The sequence below is a fragment of the Heterodontus francisci genome, chromosome 45 (genome assembly GCF_036365525.1).
Source record: "Heterodontus francisci isolate sHetFra1 chromosome 45, sHetFra1.hap1, whole genome shotgun sequence".
In the NCBI taxonomy this organism is placed as follows: domain Eukaryota; kingdom Metazoa; phylum Chordata; class Chondrichthyes; order Heterodontiformes; family Heterodontidae; genus Heterodontus; species Heterodontus francisci.
This window is the reverse complement of record NC_090415.1, coordinates 12,771,473-12,790,961: the sequence shown is the minus strand read 5'-3', so window position 1 is coordinate 12,790,961 and position 19,489 is coordinate 12,771,473. Positions and strand designations below refer to the sequence as shown.

The window sequence follows — 19,489 nt, the reverse complement described above, 5'->3', positions numbered from 1 at the left end:
CTGACAGATACAGGCTAAAACTCACACAGACAGAATATAAACTGACAGGTTCAGAATAAAATTGTCAGTCACATATCAGAGAATGACAATGTACAAAGTAAACCTCACAGCCAAATGTCAGAAACTGGCATGTATAGATTAAAACTCACATTCACATCCGAGAGAATGTAGAGATGTAAATTCCACACTCAAATAACAGACGGAAACCCTTACTCTTGTAGCAGACAGTGACAGAGACAGGTTAAAAACCACAGCTACACATGAGACATTTAAGGGCGCAGGTTAAACCTTAAATTGGCTACTAGACAATCAAAGATAAAGTATGAACTCCCACTCATATGCCAAGAATGTAATATTAACTGTCAAATCCACACTCACATACCATATACTGATGGGGACAAATTACAAGCCAGAACACACACACAACAGAAGCTGAAAGGTACTGAATAAGACGTTTCTAACATAAAACAAACTGACAGGTGCAGATAAAGCCACACTCAAAATCCGAAAATGAAAGAGGTAAATTGTAGACTGGGGATTGAGAGATATACAGTGAAACTTACACCCGCCAAGACTGGTGTGGGAGAAGTCAGGTTCAGTTTGTGGGGCACTGGCACCAGTACTAGGGAAAGTGGAGGCTGTACCGTTCGGACAGTCTATACCTGAACCAAGCTGGGACCAGTGTTCGAGCAAACCGTATAACTAGGGATGTAGAGAGGCACTTGATCTAAACAAAGGGGTAGAGGAACAAGCTTTAGCAGATGTAACAAATCAAGGGATAATGTCAAGGCAGGAAAACACAATAATAATATGGGAAATGAAGGCCAGAGAATGGCAGGAAAGGACAAAGAGAAAAAAAACTAAGAACAGACCAACAGGCAACACTAGATGTTACAAGGATAACAAAAAGATAAAACTAAAGGCTCTGCATGTGAATGCATGTTGCATTCATAACAAAGTAGAGAAACTGATAGCACATGTTGAAGGAAATAAATATGATCTAATAGCCATTATGGAGACATGGCTGCAGGATGACAAGGATTGTGTCCTCAATATTGAGGGGTGTGTAACATTCAAGAAGAATAGGAAGCTAGGTAAAGTTGAAGGGGTGGCACTGTTAATCAAGATTGGCATTCGTGCAATAGTTAGACATGACCTTGGTTCAGGAGATCAGGATGGAGAATCGGTTTGGGTGGAGTTGAGGAATAGTCGGGGGAAAAGGCACTATTGGGTGTAGTCTACAGGCCCACAGACAGTAATCACAATGTAGGATGAAGTCTACAAGAATAACTAATGGGTGCTTGTGATAAAGGGATGGGAATAATCATGGGTGATTTTAATCAACATATAAACTGGAAAAAATCAGATTGATAATAGAAGCCTGTATGAGGAGTTCATAGAATGCTTTCAAAATAGTTTCTTTGAGTAGTATCTTCTAGAACCATCCAGTGAGCAGGTTATATTAAACTTGGTATTGTGTAATTTGACAGGATTAATTAATGACCTCAGAGTATATGCACCTCTTGGTAGCAATGATCACAATATGATTGAAGTTTACATCCAGTTTGAAAATGAGAGGAGTGGATCTAAGACTAGTATTTTAAACTTAAATAAGGGCAGCTATGTGGGCATGAGAGCAGAGCTAGCTGAAGGGAACTGGGTTACTGGGCCAGGAGATAGTTCAATAGAGAAGCAGTGGCAGACATTTAAGTGGATATTTCAGAATACTCAAATTAGTCATTGGGGACTCCATAGTTAGGGGAACAGATAGGAGGTTCTGTGGGAACGAGAGAGACTCACGGTTGGTGTGTTGCCTCCCAGGTGCCAGGGTTCGTGATGTCTCGGATCGTGTTTTTGGGATCCTTAAGGGGGAGGGGGAGCAGCCCCAAGTCATGGTCCACATAGGCACCAATGACATAGGTAGGAAGAGAGATGGGGATTTAAGACAGAAATTCAGGGAGCTAGGGTGGAAGCTTAGAGCGAGAACAAACAGAGTTGTTATCTCTGGGTTGTTGCCCATGTCACGTGATAGCGAAGCGAGGAATAGGGAGAGAGAGGAGTTGAACACGTGGCTGCAGGGATGGTGCAGGAGGGAGGGTTTTGGTTTCCTGGATAATTGGGGCTCTTTCTGGGGTAGGTGGGACCTCTACAAACAGGATGGTCTTCACCTGAACCAGAGGGGTACCAATATCCTGGGGGGGAGATTTGCTAGTGCTCTTCGGGGGGGTTTAAACTAATTCAGCAGGGGAATGGGAACCTAAATTGTAGTGCCAGTGTACAGGATGTTGAGAGTAGTGAGGTCAGGGATAAGGTTACAAGGACGCAAGAGGGCACTGGCAAGCAAGAACTTGGTTTAAAGTGTGTCTACTTCAATGCCAGGAGCATCCGGAATAAGGTGGGTGAGCTTGCAGCATGGGTTGGTACCTGGGATCTCGATGTAGTAGCCATTTCGGAGACATGGGTAGAGCAGGGGCAGGAATGGATGTTGCAGGTTCCGGGATTTAGATGTTTCAGTAAGAACAGAGAAGATGGTAAAAGGGGTGGGGGGGGGGGGGGGGGGTGGGGGGTGAGGGTGGGTGTGGCATTGTTAATCAAGGAGAGTATTAATAGGTTAATAGGGCTGTTAAGAAGGCATATGGTGTGTTAGCTTTTATTAGTAGGGGGATCGAGTTTCGGAGCCACGAGGTCAGGCTGCAGCTGTACAAAACTCTGGTGAGACCGCACCTGGAGTATTGCGTGCAGTTCTGGTCACCGCATTATAGGAAGGATGTGGAAGCTTTGGAAAGGGTGCAGAGGAGATTTACTAGGATGTTGCCTGGTATGGAGGGAAGGTCTTACGAGGAAAGGCTGAGGGACTTCAGGTTGTTTTCGTTGGAGAGAAGGAGGAGGAGAGGTGACTGAATAGAGACATATAAGATAATCAGAGGGTTAGATAGGGTGGATAGTGAGAGTCTTTTTCCTCAGATTGTGATGGCAAACACGAGGGGACATAGCTTCAAGTTGAGGGGTGATAGATATAGGACAGATGTGAGAGGTAGTTTCTTTACTCAGAGAGTAGTAAGGGCGTGGAACGCCCTGCCTGCAGCAGTAGTAGACTCGCCAACTTTAAGGGCATTTAAGTGGTCATTGGATAGATATATGGATGAAAATGGAATAGTGTAGGTCAGATGGTTTCACAGGTCGGCGCAACATCGAGGGCCGAAGGGCCTGTACTGCGCTGTAATGTTCTAATTCTAATAAGCAAATCCCTACCATAAAGAAAAATTCCAAGGGGAGGATCCCCAAACCATGGTTGATTAAAGAAGTTAAGGAAGGCATCAACCTGAATGAAAAAGCATAGAATTGAGCAAAGATGAGTGGCAGGTCAGATGATTGGTCATAATATATAGAATGGCAGAGAATGACTAAAAGGTTAATCAGTAGAAAAATAAATTAGAGCATGGGTTTAAGCTAGCTAGAAATCGATAAACGGATAGCAAGAGTTTCCATAGGTATTAGAAAAGGAAAAGTGCAAGTAAATTGAGTGTTGGGTCCTCTAGAGAATGAAAATTAAGAGTTAAAGGTTGAGAATAAGGAAATGACAGAAGAAATGTACATTAAAAAATGCTTCTATCTTCACTGTTGCATATACAAAAAACATTCCCATCATAGCTGTAAATCAGGAGGTGGATGGAAGAGAGGAACTTGTTGAAATTACAATCACCAGGGAAGTGGTACTGAGTAAAGTGATGGAGCAACGGGTTGACAAGTCCACAGATCCCGATGGGCTTCATCCTAGGAGTTTCAAAATGGTGGCTACGGAAGTAATAGATTTGGTGGTGTTCATTTTTCAAAATTCGTAAGATTCTGGAAAGGTGACATCAGACTGGAAAGTAGAAAATATAACCCCTCTATTCGAGAAGATGTGGAGGCAGAGAAAGGGTAACTATAGTAATATAAAAGCAAAATACTGCAGATGCTGGAAATTTGAAACAAAAAGAAGAAATGCTGGAAATACTCAGCAGGTCTGGCAGCATCTGTGGAGAGAGATGCAGAGTTAACATTAACTATAGGCCAGTTAGCTTGACACCTGTCATGAGGAAGGTGGTAGAATTGATCAATGAGGAGGCTATAGCTGGGCATTTTGAGAAACATAAGGTCATCAGGAATAGTCAGCATGGTTTTGTGAAGGGGAAATCATGTTTATCCTATTTATTGAAGTTCCTTGAAGGACTAACATGCACTGTGGATAAAGGGGAACCCGGTTGACAGACAGTACTTGGATTTCCAGAAGGCATTTGACAAGGTGCCACATAAAAGGTTATTGTGCAAAGTAGGAGCTCATGGGTAACATAGTGGCATGGATAGAAGATTGACTGGCTGGCAGAACACACAGAATGCAGAAATGGGTCCTTTTCTGATTGGCAGGATGTGACGTGTGCTGGGGCCTCAACTTTTTACAATTTATATCAATGACGTAGATGAGGGGAGTGATGACATGGCAGCTAAATTTGCAGATGAAACAAAGATAGGTAGGAATGTATGTTGTGAAGAGGACATAAGGAAGTTGAAGACTGATATCGATAGGTTGAGTGAGTGGGCAGGAATCTGGCAGATGATGTACAATGTGAGAAAATCGGAAGTTGTTCACTTTGTCAGGAAGATTTAAAAATATTTCAGTGCTGAGCGACTGCAGAATTCTGGAGAGGGATCTAGGTGTTCTAGTGCATGAGTCAAAAAAGTTAGGGTGCAGTTACAGCAAGACAGAAGGAAGGCAAATGGAATGTTATCCAGTATTACGTGAGGAATTGAAAATGAAAATAAGCATGTTATACTTCAGTTATACAGGGCATTGGTGAGACCACATCTAGAATACTGTGTGCAGTTTTGGTCTCCAACTTCAGAGAAGTGAGTGTGACAGCTAACCAGAATAAAAAGACACAAACTCAAATACCAGAGAATGAGAGTTACTGAGTAAAACCCACATTTACTTATCGGTAATTGCCATTTTCAGAATTAAAAACCTTTCCCAACTTCCCATTGCAGCAACTGACATGCACAGAGTAAAACAAACAGTTATTTAGCAGAAATTAACAAGTGCACTTGTAAATGTACACTCACAGAATAGAAACTGTCAGTTCAAGGCAGAAGCAGATTCACACAGATCAAATTGAATGTTACAATGTTAACTTCATACTTAAATACCAGAACCTGATGGGCACACAGTAAATCTTACAATAGCATACCAGACGCAGACAGACAGAGAAACAACATTATCACAGAGTGGAATCTTACAAGTAAAGAGGAAAATCTATAGTAGCATATCAGAGACTGAGAAGGAAAGAGTAATTCAAGCACTACCATAAACCAACAAGTGCAGAATAATGGCCATACAAAGAAGTGTGATGCTGATAGGTACAGGGAAAATGTGAAGCTCGCCACAGATGGACAGAAACAGAATAAAGCACATACACATAAAGTAACTGAGGTACATAGCAAAATCCACATTTACATGTCAGAAACAGACACGGAGAGGAAAACAAACACTCACAAATTGTGCACAGATAAATACAGAGTAATAGCCACATTCACATTACAGAGACTGGTAGATGTAGGGTCAAACCCACAATCAATTACCACAATCATAAAGTTACAGAATAAATCAGATAATTGCACTGCAGGAACTGACAACATGCTGGGTAAAATCCTCATTTGCGTATCAGAACTGAAAGGTTAAATATTGATCCCACATTCACTTGCCAGAACATGTACATGTCCATGTACAGTGTAAATGAAAATGGAAAATGCTGGAAATGCTCTGCAAGTCTGGCAGCACCTGTGGAGAGAGAAATTCAGTTCACATTTCAGGTCAATGACCTTTGATCAGGACAGACCTTTCTGATGAAAGGTCATTGACCTGAAAGGCTAATTCTGTTTCTGTCTCCACAGATGCTGGCTGTCCTGCTGTGTATTTACTGAATTTTCTGCTTTTATTTCCAATTTCCAGCATTAACAGTATTTTGCTTTGTATTAGGTGCAGTTTAAAGATCTTACTTCAATACCAGTAATTGACAAGTACGAAGGAATACTCATATTCACATAACAGAAAGTGAGCGATTCAAACCAAAACCACCGTTCAATTCATCAGTAAATGACAGGTACAGAAAACAATCCACTCACATCAGAAGCTGGCAGATAGAGTGAAAAGTGCACATGCACATATCAGTAAGTGACAGAGATAAATATAGTCACATTCCACATTCTGAGATAAAGAATGAATCCCTCACACACACACCATACAAAGAGGGACAGATATTTGGACAGATCTAGGTGTGTAAGAGATCCTTCATTGTTCCTTAAATATAAACAAACAGACCCTGTCTTTCAGAGTGTCAGATGCAGAATAAGTTCTACACTCAGACTGTACCATTGATGAACAGCTACAGAACGAATGTCATTCATAAAAGTGGGAGTTCCAGAATTTGGGCTGAGTGATGATGAAGGAATGGTGTTATATTTTTGAAGTCAGGATGTTGTGCAAACTAGAGATGAAATTGCAGGTGGTAATGTTCTCATAAGCTTGCTGCCCATGTTCCAGTCAGTAGCAGATGTCATGGGTTTGGAAGGTGCTGTTGTACGGTACTTCCTCAGGTTGATGCAGTACATCTTTTAGATGGGACACACTGTGCACTGGTGGGTGGAGGGAGTAAATGCATAACCTGGTGAATGGTAAGATAATCAAGCCTGCTGATTTGTCCTGGATGGTATCAAGATTCTTCGGTGTTTTTAGAGCTGCACTCAACCAAGCAAGTGGAGAGTTCTTTCTTCTTTGGGCCTCCTTATCTCGAGAGACAATGGATACGCGCCTGGAGGTGGTCAGTGGTTTGTGAAGCAGCGCCTGGAGTGGCTATAAAGGCCAATTCTGGAGTGACAGGCTCTTCCACAGGTGCTGCAGAGAAATTTGTTTGTTGGGGCTGTTGCACAGTTGGCTCTCCCCTTGCGCCTCTGTCTTTTTTCCTGCCAACTACTAAGTCTCTTCGACTCGCCACAATTTAGCCCTGTCTTTATGGCTGCCCGCCAGCTCTGGCGAATGCTGGCAACTGACTCCCACGACTTGTGATCAATGTCACACGATTTCATGTCGCGTTTGCAGACGTCTTTATAACGGAGACATGGACGGCCGGTGGGTCTGATACCAGTGGCGAGCTCGCTGTACAATGTGTCTTTGGGGATCCTGCCATCTTCCATGCGGCTCACATGGCCAAGCCATCTCAAGCGCCGCTGACTCAGTAGTGTGTATAAGCTGGGGATGTTGGCCGCTTCAGGGACTTCTGTGTTGGAGATATAGTCCTGCCACCTGATGCCAAGTATTCTCCGAAGGCAGCGAAGATGGAATGAATTGAGACGTCGCTCTTGGCTGGCATACGTTGTCCAGGCCTCGCTGCCGTAGAGCAAGGTACTGAGGACACAGGCCTGATACACTCGGACTTTTGTGTTCCGTGTCAGTGCGCCATTTTCCCACACTCTCTTGGCCAGTCTGAACATAGCAGTGGAAGCCTTACCCATGCGCTTGTTGATTTCTGCATCTAGAGACAGGTTACTGGTGATAGTTGAGCCTAGGTAGGTGAACTCTTGAACCACTTCCAGAGCGTGGTCGCCAATATTGATGGATGGAGCATTTCTGACATCCTGCCCCATGATGTTCGTTTTCTTGAGGCTGATGGTTAGGCCAAATTCATTGCAGGCAGACGCAAACCTGTCGATGAGACTCTGCAGGCATTCTTCAGTGTGAGATGTTAAAGCAGCATCGTCAGCAAAGAGGAGTTCTCTGATGAGGACTTTCCGTACTTTGGACTTCGCTCTTAGACGGGCAAGGTTGAACAACCTGCCCCCTGATCTTGTGTGGAGGAAAATTCCTTCTTCAGAGGATTTGAACGCATGTGAAAGCAGCAGGGAGAAGAAAATCCCAAAAAGTGTGGGTGCGAGAACACAGCCCTGTTTCACACCACTCAGGATAGGAAAGGGCTCTGATGAGGAGCCACCATGTTGAATTGTGCCTTTCATATTGTCATGGAATGAGGTGATGATACTTAGTAGCTTTGGTGGACATCCGATCTTTTCTAGTAGTCTGAAGAGACCACGTCTGCTGACGAGGTCAAAGGCTTTGGTGAGATCAATGAAAGCAATGTAGAGGGGCATCTGTTGTTCACGGCATTTCTCCTGTATCTGACGAAGGGAGAACAGCATGTCAATAGTCGATCTCTCTGCACGAAAGCCACACTGTGCCTCAGGGTAGACGCGCTCGGCCAGCTTCTGGAGCCTGTTCAGAGCGACTCGAGCAAAGACTTTCCCCACTATGCTGAGCAGGGAGATTCCACGGTAGTTGTTGCAGTCACCGCGGTCACCTTTGTTTTTATAGAGGGTGATGATGTTGGCATCGCGCATGTCCTGGGGTACTGCTCCCTCGTCCCAGCACAGGCATAGCAGTTCATGTAGTGCTGAGAGTATAGCAGGCTTGGCACTCTTGATTATTTCAGGGGTAATGCTGTCCTTCCCAGGGGCTTTTCCGCTGGCTAGGGAATCAATGGCATCACTGAGTTCCGATTTGGTTGGCTGTATGTCCAGCTCATCCATGACTGGTAGAGGCTGGGCTGCATTGAGGGCAGTCTCAGTGACAGCATTCTCCCTGGAGTACCCATCAGAATTCTGACTTGTGGCTTGTAGGTGGTAGAAAGACTTTGGGAAGTTCTCCCTGTGTCTGCATGGGTTTTCTCCGGGTGCTCCAGTTTCCTCCCACATGCCAATGACTTGCAGGTTGATAGGTAAATTGGCCATTATAAATTGCCCCTAATATAGGTAGGTGTTTGGGAAATATAGGGACAGGTGGGGATGTGGTTGGAACATGGAATTAGTGGAGGATTAGTATAAATGGGTGGTTGATGGTCGGCACAGACTCGGTGGGCCGAAGGGCCTGTTTCAGTGCTGTATCTCTAAACTAAACTAAGTTAGGACATGAGTTGCTCATCACAGAATTCCCAGTCTCTGACCAGCCCTTGAAGCCATAGAAGTAATATGGCAGAAGAAAGAGTAAATCCTTTAGTCATTTCCCATAAAGCAACATGCACATAAGAATGGGCATGTGCAAACAAGATACTGACATGCCTTGGACACAAGCTGCAATCATTAATCATAGGCTCATGGAGACAGAATAAAACCACGATCACATACCAGTAACTGAGAGGTACATAGTAAAATTCACATTCACATATCAGGAACAGAAAGGCAAAGGAAAACACTTGCTGGCAAATCCAACACAGACAGACACAGAGTAAGAGCCACACTCACATTCCAGAGAGTGACAGATCAAGAGTAAACACTCCAATTAATTACAAGTAACAAACATACTTGCATTTTAGTATCTGACAGGCACCCAGAATAAAATAAACATTCACGTATCAGAAACTGACAAGTGAAGAGTAAAAGTCACAGTAATATGTCACAAACTGACAGATACAGGGTGATCTCACATTCACTTGCCAGATTATAAAAGGTAATGAAAAAAATCTTTCTTCCAGACCTGAAACTGACAGGCACAGAATAAAGGAGTGACTTACATTGCAGTAAGTGACCAGAATGAGGAAAATCCATATTCACATGTCAGAAACTGACAGCTGAAGAGTAAAATCTGAAGTAACATCACACTCTGACAGATATGGATTGATGTCACAATCACTTGCCAGCAACTAGCAGGTACAGAGTAAAGATCTTTATTCCATACCAGAAACTGACAGGCACAAAGAGGGATGAGGTCATGCAACATGAACTTCAAAAGCAAGGTAGCAGATTAAAGAAAAGGGGTCCGCAAAAGTTGTAATCGCTGGATTACCCCCGCTGCCACATGCAGGTGATTATAGGAATAGGAGCATAGACCAGATGAATGTGTGGCTGAAGAGATAGTGCAGGAGGGAGGGCTTGAATTTCCTGGATCACTGGGTCTGTTTCTGGCCAAGGTGGGAATTGTACAAGTTGGACAGATTGCACCTGAACTGGATCAGGACCAACATCCTTGCTGGGAGGTTTACAGGTGCTTTTGGGGGAGGGGGGTGGGTGGTGGTTGTAAACTAATTTGGCAAGGGGGTGGGATACAGAGGGGACGTGCAGTAAGGGTTGATGCACAGTCAAATATAGAAGAGAAACTGAGTCAGTCTGGAAGGCAGAGAAAATGCAGACATGTTAAGACACAAACTAACAATGCAAGGCTGGATTGCATCTATTTTAACGCAAGGAGTCTTACTAGTAAGGTAGATGAATTGAGGCCATTTATTAACACACGGAAATATGATATTATTGTTTTCACGGAGACATGGTTGAAGGAAGGGCAGGACTGGCAGCTCAATAATCCAGGGTATTGAATCTTAAGGCATGACAGGGGAGGGTATAAAATAGGAGGTGGCAGTGCACAGTTGATCAAGGAGTCAATTCCTGTATAAGGAGGGATGATATCTTCGAACATTCCTCAAATGATCCATATGGGTAGAACATAAAAACAAAAAGGGGGTAATCACTTGGCTGGGAGTGCACTACAGGCCTCCAAACAGTCAGTGAGAGATAGAGGAGCAGATATGTAGGCAAATCTCAGAGAGGTTTAAAAATAATAGGGTAATAATTGTAGTGGATTTCAACTTACCCAATATCAACTGGGATCGTCTTAGTGCAAATGGCTTAAAGGAGGCAGAATTCTTAAGGTGCATACAGGAGATCTTTTTGAGCCAGCAGGTAGAAAGTCCGACTAAAGAAGGAGCCGTGCTCGACCTAATCCTAGGGAGTGAAGCCGGACAAGTGGTAGGAGTGTCAGTGGGGGAGCATTTCGGGGATAGTGGCATTAACTCTGTAATATTTAAGGAAGTTATGGAAAAGGACAAAGAGGGACCAGAAATAAATGTACTCAATTTGGGGAAGACCGATTTCAATATGATAAAACAGGATCTGGCCAAAGTGGACTGTGAGAAGCTACTTATAGGAAAGTCTGCATCAGACTAGTGGGAGTCATTCAAAAAGGAAATAATGAGAGTTCAGGGTCAACATGTTCCCATAAAGGTGAAGCGTAGGACAAACAAATCCAGGGAACCCTGGATGTCAAGGGATATCGAGGATTGGATAACGGAAAAAAAAAAGAGAGGCTTAGGGCAGAAAACAGCGGAGGCCAGAGGATTATAGAAAATGTCAGGGAGTGGGGGAGGTGGTAATTAATAAAAATATTTAATAATAAGCAGAGTGAGGAGGTGACTTGAAAAAAAAAATCGTGTCTAACAAAGTTGATTGAATTTTTTGAGGAGGTGACTCGATGTGTAGATGAGGGTAAGGCAGTTGATGTTATCTACATGGACTTCAGTAAGGCTTCAGATAAGGTCCCACATGGGAGATTGGTTAAGAAGGTAAGAGCCCATGGGGTCCAGGGCAATTTGGCAAATTGGATACAAAATTGGCTTAGTGGCAGGAAGCAGAGGGTGATGGTCGAGCATTGTTTTTGTGAGTTGACGTTTGTGACCAGTGGTGTACCACAGCGATCGGTGCTGGGACCATTGCTGTTTGTAGTGTACATGAATGATTTAGACGTGAATGTAGTAGATATGATCAGTAAGTTCGCAGATGACACGAAAATTGGTGTCATAAATAGTGAGGAGGAAAGCCTTAGATTACAGGATGATATAGATGGGCTGGTAAGATGGGTGGGGCAGTGGCAAATGGAATTTAATCCAGAGAAGTGCGAAAATGTGAGGTGATGCATTTTGGGAGGCCTAACAAGGCAAGAGAATATACAATGAATGGCCAGATCCTAAGATGTACAGAGGGTCTGAGGGACATTGGTGTACTTGTCCATCTATCACTGAAGGCAGAAGCACGGGGAGATAAGGTGGTTAGGAAGGCATATGGGATACTTGTCTTTATTAGCCGAGGCATAGAATATAAGAGCAGGGAGGTTATGAGGGAGCTGAATGAAATGCTAGTTAGGCCACAGCTGGAGTACTGTGTACAGTTCTGGTCAACTCACCAAAGGAAGGACGTGATTGCAATGGAGAGCGTGCAGAGGAGATTTACCAGGATGTTTCCTGGGCTGTGGCATTTCAGTTATGAAGAGAGACTGGATAGGCTAGGGTTGTTTTCCTTGGAGCAGAGAAGGCTGAGGGGGGAACTGATTGAGGTATACAAAATTACACGGGACATTGATAGTACAGATAAGAAGAAAACGTTCCCTCAGTGGAGGGATCAACAACCAGGGGAGATAGATTTAAGTAATGGGCAGCAGGTTTAGAGGGGACTTGTGGAGAAAATATTTCACCCAGAGTGTGGTTGGAATCTGGAACACACTACCTGAAGGGCTGGTAGAGGCAGGACCCCTCACAGCATTTGAGAAGGATTTCGATGAACACGTGAAACGTCATAGCATACAAGACTATGGGCCAAGTGCTGGAAAATGTGATTCGAATAGATTCATGCTTGATGGGAGGCAAAGACACAGTGGGCCAAAGGGCCTGTTTCTGTGCTGTATAACTCTATGACAAATGTAAAGGAAAGCCAACATTCACATAGCAGAAATTCACAGATCCAAAGCGAATCCATCATACAGTTCAACAGAAAGTGACAGGACAGAAAAAACACACACTCACATACCAGAAATTGGCATACAGAATAAAATTCACACGCCCGTATCAGAAACTAACTTGTACAGATGTAAATCCACAATCATACAGCAGAGAATGAGATGTATGACAAAACCCAGCTTCTGACACTTGAGGCAAACGTACACAGAGTGAAAACAATGCTCATGTCTCGTACCAGAAACGGCCAGATGTAGATCACAACCCATACTCACATATCAGAACGGGCAGGTACCTTGTAAAATATCTCTTAATGAACCACTGACAGGGATGCGATACAGTCCACATTCGTTCATCAGAAACATACAGATACAGATAATAAACAGTACTTACATACAACAGATTGAAAGAAACGGGTTAAAACCCACCCTCATATGTAGACATCTGATGGATACAGAACACAGGTGAGGTCTCCAAACCAGAGACTGACATGTTGAGTGAAAACAACGCTGACGTGTCATCAATTAACATGTGCTGTGTAAAGCTACACAAAAATGCCACTTACTAACAGGTACAGAGACAAAATCAAACAACCTTTCATACCAGAAACTGACAGGTGCAGATTAAAATCCAAATTCACAATTCAGAAATTGACAGATAGAGAAATGCCCAGACTCCAAAATCAGATATTAACAGATGCATAACAAAACCCACGCTCACAGAACAAAACCCATCATCACCCATTTAGAAACTGAATGTTACGGAGAATTAAAAAAAAACAATCACCTATTGAAGATTCAAATTATTGAATGAAATGACCAAATCATTGACCATAGATTGACAGATATGGAGTAAAAGCCACGGGTAAATATCACATACTGATGGGCACAGAATGAATCCCACACTCACATGTCCTGCAGGGAAGGACAAATATTTCGCGACCCAGAATGTCCATGCATTTCCTCCTGCCATATTCCGCATATATGACCAAATAGATTCTTTTGTTAACACCTCAGAAACATCATCCCTGCCAGTGTTATCATATTATATTTGATCAATTCCTTCCACTGCACAACCCTCCATATTTTTCAGACCTATCTTTCCTGAATATTTGTCGCCAGTAATAATAAGTTCCCTTGCCTCGCCTAGTTTCAGCCAGAAATATGTAATGGTCACGATCTCAATCTTTCATAATAACAAGAAATGCTGTATAAACTCAGCTGGTTTGGCAGCATCTGTGGAGAGAGAAGCAGAGTTTACGTTTCAGGTCAGTGGCCCTTCTTCAGAACTGGTAAATATTAGAAATGTGAAATGTTTTAAGCAAGTAAAGCGGGGGTGGGGCATGAGATAACAAAGGAGAAGGTGCAGAAAGGACAACGTCACAGAATAGCTGACCAGAAGGTCATGGAGCAAAGGCAAACATTATGTTAATGGTGTGTTGAAAGACAAAGCATTAGTACAGATAGGGTGTTAATGGATGAAATTTGAATAGGCACAAGTACAACATGGAAAAAAAAGTGGGTAAGCAAACTGTACCAACTAAGATGATATAAAATAAAATAAACAGAAAAATAAATATAAATAAGATAGAATAACTAAAAATAAAAGTAAAATGGGGGGCCCGTCATGCTCTGAAATTATTGAACTCAATATTCAGTCTGGCAGGCTGTATTGTGCCTAATCAGTAAATGAGATGCTGTTCCTCGAGCTTGCGTTGATGTTCCCTGGAACACTACAGCAATCCCAGGACTGAGATATGAGCATGAGAGCAGGGGGGAGTGTTGAAATGACAAGCAACCGGAAGCTCGGGGTCATGCGTTCAGACTGAGCAGAAGTGTTGTGTAAAGCGGTCACCCAGTATGCGTTTGGTCTCCCCAATGTAGCGAAGACCACTTTGTGAGCAGCGAATACAGTATACTAAATTGAAAGAAGTACAAGTAAATCGCTGCTTCACTCGAAAGGAGTGTTTGGGGCCTGGGATTGTGAGAAGAGAGGAGGTAAATGGGCAGGTATTACACCTCCTGCGATTGCAGGGGAAGGTGCCGTGGGAAGGGGACAAGGAGGTGGATGTAATGGAGGAGTGCACCAGGGTGTTGCAGAGGGAATGATCCCTTCGGAATGCTGACAGGGGAAGGGAGGGGAAGATGTATTTGGTAGTGGCATCACGCTGGAGGTGGCAGAAATGGCGGAGGATGATTCTTTGGATGTGGAGGCTGATGGGGTGGAAAGTGAGGACAAGGGTATCCTTGGTTGAGGAAAAAGGAAGACATATCAGAAGCGCTGTCATATAAATCTTTCATGTGGTTACTTGTGACTGCAGCTGACCAACCTTATTTGGCACGCTACATGGAGATAAGAACTTGCACTTCAATGCTCGCATTTGCCCCACTCTGACCCCCAATATGCTGGACGATTCGGTCCTGTTGATGGACGGAAGTGCGGAGGGGCGCTACATCCTGATAAGGAAGGGAACTATAGAGAAATTATACGTAGAGTGAAAAAAGAGACGAGTTCGTACGAGCAAAATAGAAATGGTTGATGAGGAAGAGGGACTCAGAAAGTCACTGATGTAGATGGATAAGGGCGGGCAAAGGGGTTTGGACGATCTGACTGCTGCGACAGTTTGTGGCTGTGAGAAGCACAAAATGTGATTGGTTACTTTAGATACCCAATCAGATAGATACAGAACATCAGGCAGTGACATCATTGTAAACCAGCCAATCATGAACATGGCCTTCTCCCATCCCTCATTAGCATAGGGTTCTGGGGATGTCTATAAAAAGCGAGCTTGGAGCGAAATTTCGGTTATTCTGTGTTTGAAGTTGATCGTGATCATGGTTGACGAGAAGAAAACTGCAGCACCTTCCAAGAAGGGCGCCAAGAAAGTTCTGAAGAAGGCGCCAGTGAAAGGCAGCAAGAAACGGAGAAGATCCAGGAAAGAAAGTTACTCCATCTACGTGTACAAAGTGATGAAGCAGGTTCACCCTGACACCGGCATCTCCTCCAAGGCCATGAGCATCATGAATTCGTTTGTGAATGATATTTTCGAGCGAATCGCGCGTGAGGCTTCCCGCCTGGCCCATTACAACAAACGCAGGACCATCAGCTCCCGGGAGATCCAGACCGCCGTGCGCCTGCTGCTGCCCGGGGAGCTGGCCAAACACGCCGTGTCGGAAGGTACAAAGGCGGTCACCAAGTACACCAGCTCCAAGTAAATATCCGCAATGTACTGAAACACACCCAAAACACAAAAAGGCTCTTTTAAGAGCCACCCACAACTTCTCTGAAAAAGCTACAACATTGTCTGTATAATATCGACTTCTATTGATTTATATATCAAGTGTCCTTGCCTTTGTGATCTCTGTTTTACTCCCATAGATTCTGGTTAATGCAGTTTCACTGCCCGTGCGATCTTTCTGTCTCTAACTAATAATGTCCCGTACATAAATTACTGGCCACTGACCATTTGTGAGGTTTGTTCTCGGACGTGTTCATATTCGGCCTCTTTTTTGTATTTCGACAATAAAAGCTGATTTAACGCACATACATCAGTTCGCAGTCACTTATTTCCCTAGTTCAAGTTTGACCTCAGAAATTAATAATTACATTATCTAGAACCCCCGGTGGTGTCGGAACCCTCCGTCTCACACGCTGACACCTGACACTGAAAATCTACACTCCGCTGTTGTCTCCCACGAATAACAAACAATCGTTCATCAGTGATGCGGTATTATTATGAAAATTGACATGAAATGTGCCCGGTTGGAGAATGTTGTGAAAGAGACTTTCTGCCCGCTGGTTTCAAAAAGGACAGAGAGTAAACCCGAATAGATGTCAGAATGTAAAAGCCAATCTGGAACTTGTTACCAAATGTAGAATAACACAATATGAAAAAGGTTTTATTTATTTCACCGTAAAAAAAGAACTATAAATTTGATATTCTATATTGAAGTCGCCCCAATATATTGGCGGGCTTTTCAAATTTGAAAAATCCGTTGCAGTCTGACAATTTGGCGCCGTTATTTTCCGCCCTCATCTCCTTGGCGTCTCCTGATTGGTGAATTCAGCAGCTCTCCGATTGGTTACATGAAGAGCACAGAGCAGAGTGACCAATCAGCAGTGCCCACCACTCCATTCCTCCAGAAGGTACAAGGAGGAGGAATGTGGGCGGATCTCAACATTCTTCGTGAAAGTGCTTGTGAGATTGTGGAAATGTCTGGAAGAGGGAAGACCAGTGGTAAAGCTCGGTCCAAGGCCAAGTCCCGCTCCTCCCGAGCTGGACTGCAGTTCCCGGTGGGCCGTGTTCACAGGTTCCTTAAAAAGGGCAACTATGCTGAGCGGGTGGGTGCCGGAGCCCCGGTCTATCTGGCTGCTGTGCTCGAGTATCTGACAGCTGAAATCCTCGAGCTGGCCGGCAACGCGGCCCGGGACAACAAGAAGACCCGTATCATCCCCAGACACCTGCAGCTGGCCGTCCGCAACGACGAGGAGCTCAACAGGCTGCTTGGAGGGGTGACCATCGCACAAGGCGGGGTGCTGCCTAATATCCAGGCCGTGCTGCTGCCCAAGAAAACCAGCGCTCCGAGCACGAAGGGCAAGTGAAGCGGCCTGACCTGAATTTGTCAACCCAAAGGCTCTTTTCAGAGCCACCCACTTCATCTGTGAAAGGGCTGGTTACTGTCTGAGAGACGGTAATGTCATACTGTTCGCGTTATTTTGTGGTGCTATGAATTGTACTGGAGTCAAGCTTTTATCTGCTCATCAAATGGAATGCATTTTAATTTTCTCTTGCCATATTTGCAAGACTTTTTTTTTTACAATTCTACCGTTTATATACCACTAAGGCGTGTCTTGAGTTCTAAAATGAGCTATTCTGATAAAATATCTTGTATACAATGGTGTCACTGCTCTCACACTGAGAACTGCAAGGTCCTGAAATTCCCAGCTGCAATATGGAGACAAAGGAATCTGGGTCACTCTGCTTCGAGAGTTGTCAGTGGACAGTAAAGAGGGTGGTCAAATCCTTCTGAGACGTTTATGTGCTGGAATCAACAAGAGATAACAGCTCTATCTTTTGCCAATTTGATGTCTCTTTGAAGAGCCGTTGTGTTATCTGATGCCAAACTCAGTTCCGGGCAGGGTCAGTTTATTTTTTCAGGGCAGTTGTTTCAAAGAAGCTGAAGGCGGATTTTAAAAGAGATGTTGCGTTTCGTGTTTTATTTCTGTACATTGTGGAGATCTACAAGGAACTGGGATAATTCGTCAGTGTTTTTGTCCCTGCCAAGGCGGCGTGCTTGGAGAACTCCCCGGGCAGCAGCAGACCCATTGCGGTCGATATGTGTGCACACAAATCACAAGATCCAAATGATTGTAGACTGATGCCATCTACTGGCTAAAAGTGAGTCATGCAAGAATATTCCCATTCCTTCAGAAATATCTGAAATTGGAGAGGAATAACATCGAGTGTGTTGGGGGCAGATTCAATGGAGACCCTCAAAACACAATTGGATAATTATGTCGAGAATAAACCAAAACTGTAGAGCAATGGAGAAAAGGCGGGTCGGTGGGACGAGGTGAGCTGAACTTGCAGAGAGCCGGCCGCGACACGACGGGCCGAATGACCAACTTAACAAAAACATAGAAAGATAGGAGCAGGAGTAAGCCATTCGGTGCTTCGAGCCTGTACCGCCAGTCAATACGATCATGGCTGATCATCCAAACTCAGTCCCCTGTTCGCGCTTTGTCCGCGTATCCCTTGATCCCTTTAGACATAAGCGGCGATCATTTTGGAACTAAAGACACGCTTTAGTAGTACAGAGAGTCAGAGACCCCTTTCCTATCCTGAGTGGTGTGAAACAGGGCTGTGTTCTCGCACCCACACGTTTTGGGATTTTCTTCTCCCTGCTGCTTTCACATGCGTTCAAGTCCTCTGAAGAAGTAATTTTCCTCCACACAAGATCAGGGGGCAGGTTGTTCAACCTTGCCTGTCTCAGAACGAAGTCCAAAGTACGGAAAGTCTTCATCAGGGAACTCCTCTTTGCTGACGATGCTGCTTTAACATCTCACACTGAAGAGTGCTTGCAGAGTCTCATCGACAGGTTTGCGGTGCCTGCAATGAATTTGGCCTCACCATCAGCCTCAAGAAAACGAACATCATGGGGCAAGACGTCAGAAATGCTCCATCCATCAATATTGGCGACCACGCTCTGGAAGTGGTTCAAGAGTTCACCTACCTAGGCTCAACTATCACCAGGAACCTGTCTCTAGATGCAGAAATCAACAAGCGCATGGGAAAGGCTTCCACTGCTATGTCCAGACTGGCCAAGAGAGTGTGGGAAAATGGCACACTGACACGGAACACAAAAGTCCGAGTGTATCAGGCCTGTGTCCACAGTACCTTGCTCTATGGCAGCGAGGCCTGGACAACGTATGTCAGCCAAGAGCGATGTCTCAATTCATTCCATCTTCGCTGCCTCCGGAGAATACTTGGCATCAGATGGCAGGACCGTATCTCCAACACAGAAGTCCTCGAGGCGGCCAACATCCCCAGCTTATACACACTACTGAGTCAGCGGCGCTTGAGATGGCTTGGCCATGTGAGCCGCATGGAAGATGGCAGGATCCCCAAAGACACATTGCACAGCGAACTCGTCACTGGTATGAGACCCATTGGCCATCCATGTCTCCGCTTTAAAGACATCTGCAAATGCGACATGAAGTCCTGTGACATTGATCACAAGTTGTGGGAGTCAATTGCCAGCGTCCGCCAGAGCTGGCGGGCAGCCATAAAGGCGGGGCTAAAGTGTGACGAGTCGAAGAGACTCAGCAGTTGGCATGAAAAAAGACAGAGGCGCAAGGAGACAGCCAACTGTGTAATAGCCCGGACAAACAAATTTTTCTGCAGCACCTGT

General features: G+C 44.4%; 1 protein-coding gene across 1 annotated transcript; it reads left to right on the top strand.

The window, feature by feature from the left end:
* Positions 1-15,412: 15,412 nt before the first annotated feature.
* Positions 15,413-16,045, top strand: LOC137356340 (histone H2B 7-like). The gene has a single exon (XM_068022221.1). It carries the CDS (start codon positions 15,413-15,415, stop codon positions 15,791-15,793), a length of 381 nt encoding a protein of 126 aa, XP_067878322.1. The 3' UTR covers positions 15,794-16,045.
* The last annotated feature ends 3,444 nt before the right edge of the window (positions 16,046-19,489 follow it).

Coding starts and splice junctions, on each gene's coding strand:
- LOC137356340 (XM_068022221.1), top strand. CDS start 15,413: ATGGTTGACGAGAAGAAAACTGCAGCACCTTCCAAGAAGGGCGCCAAG.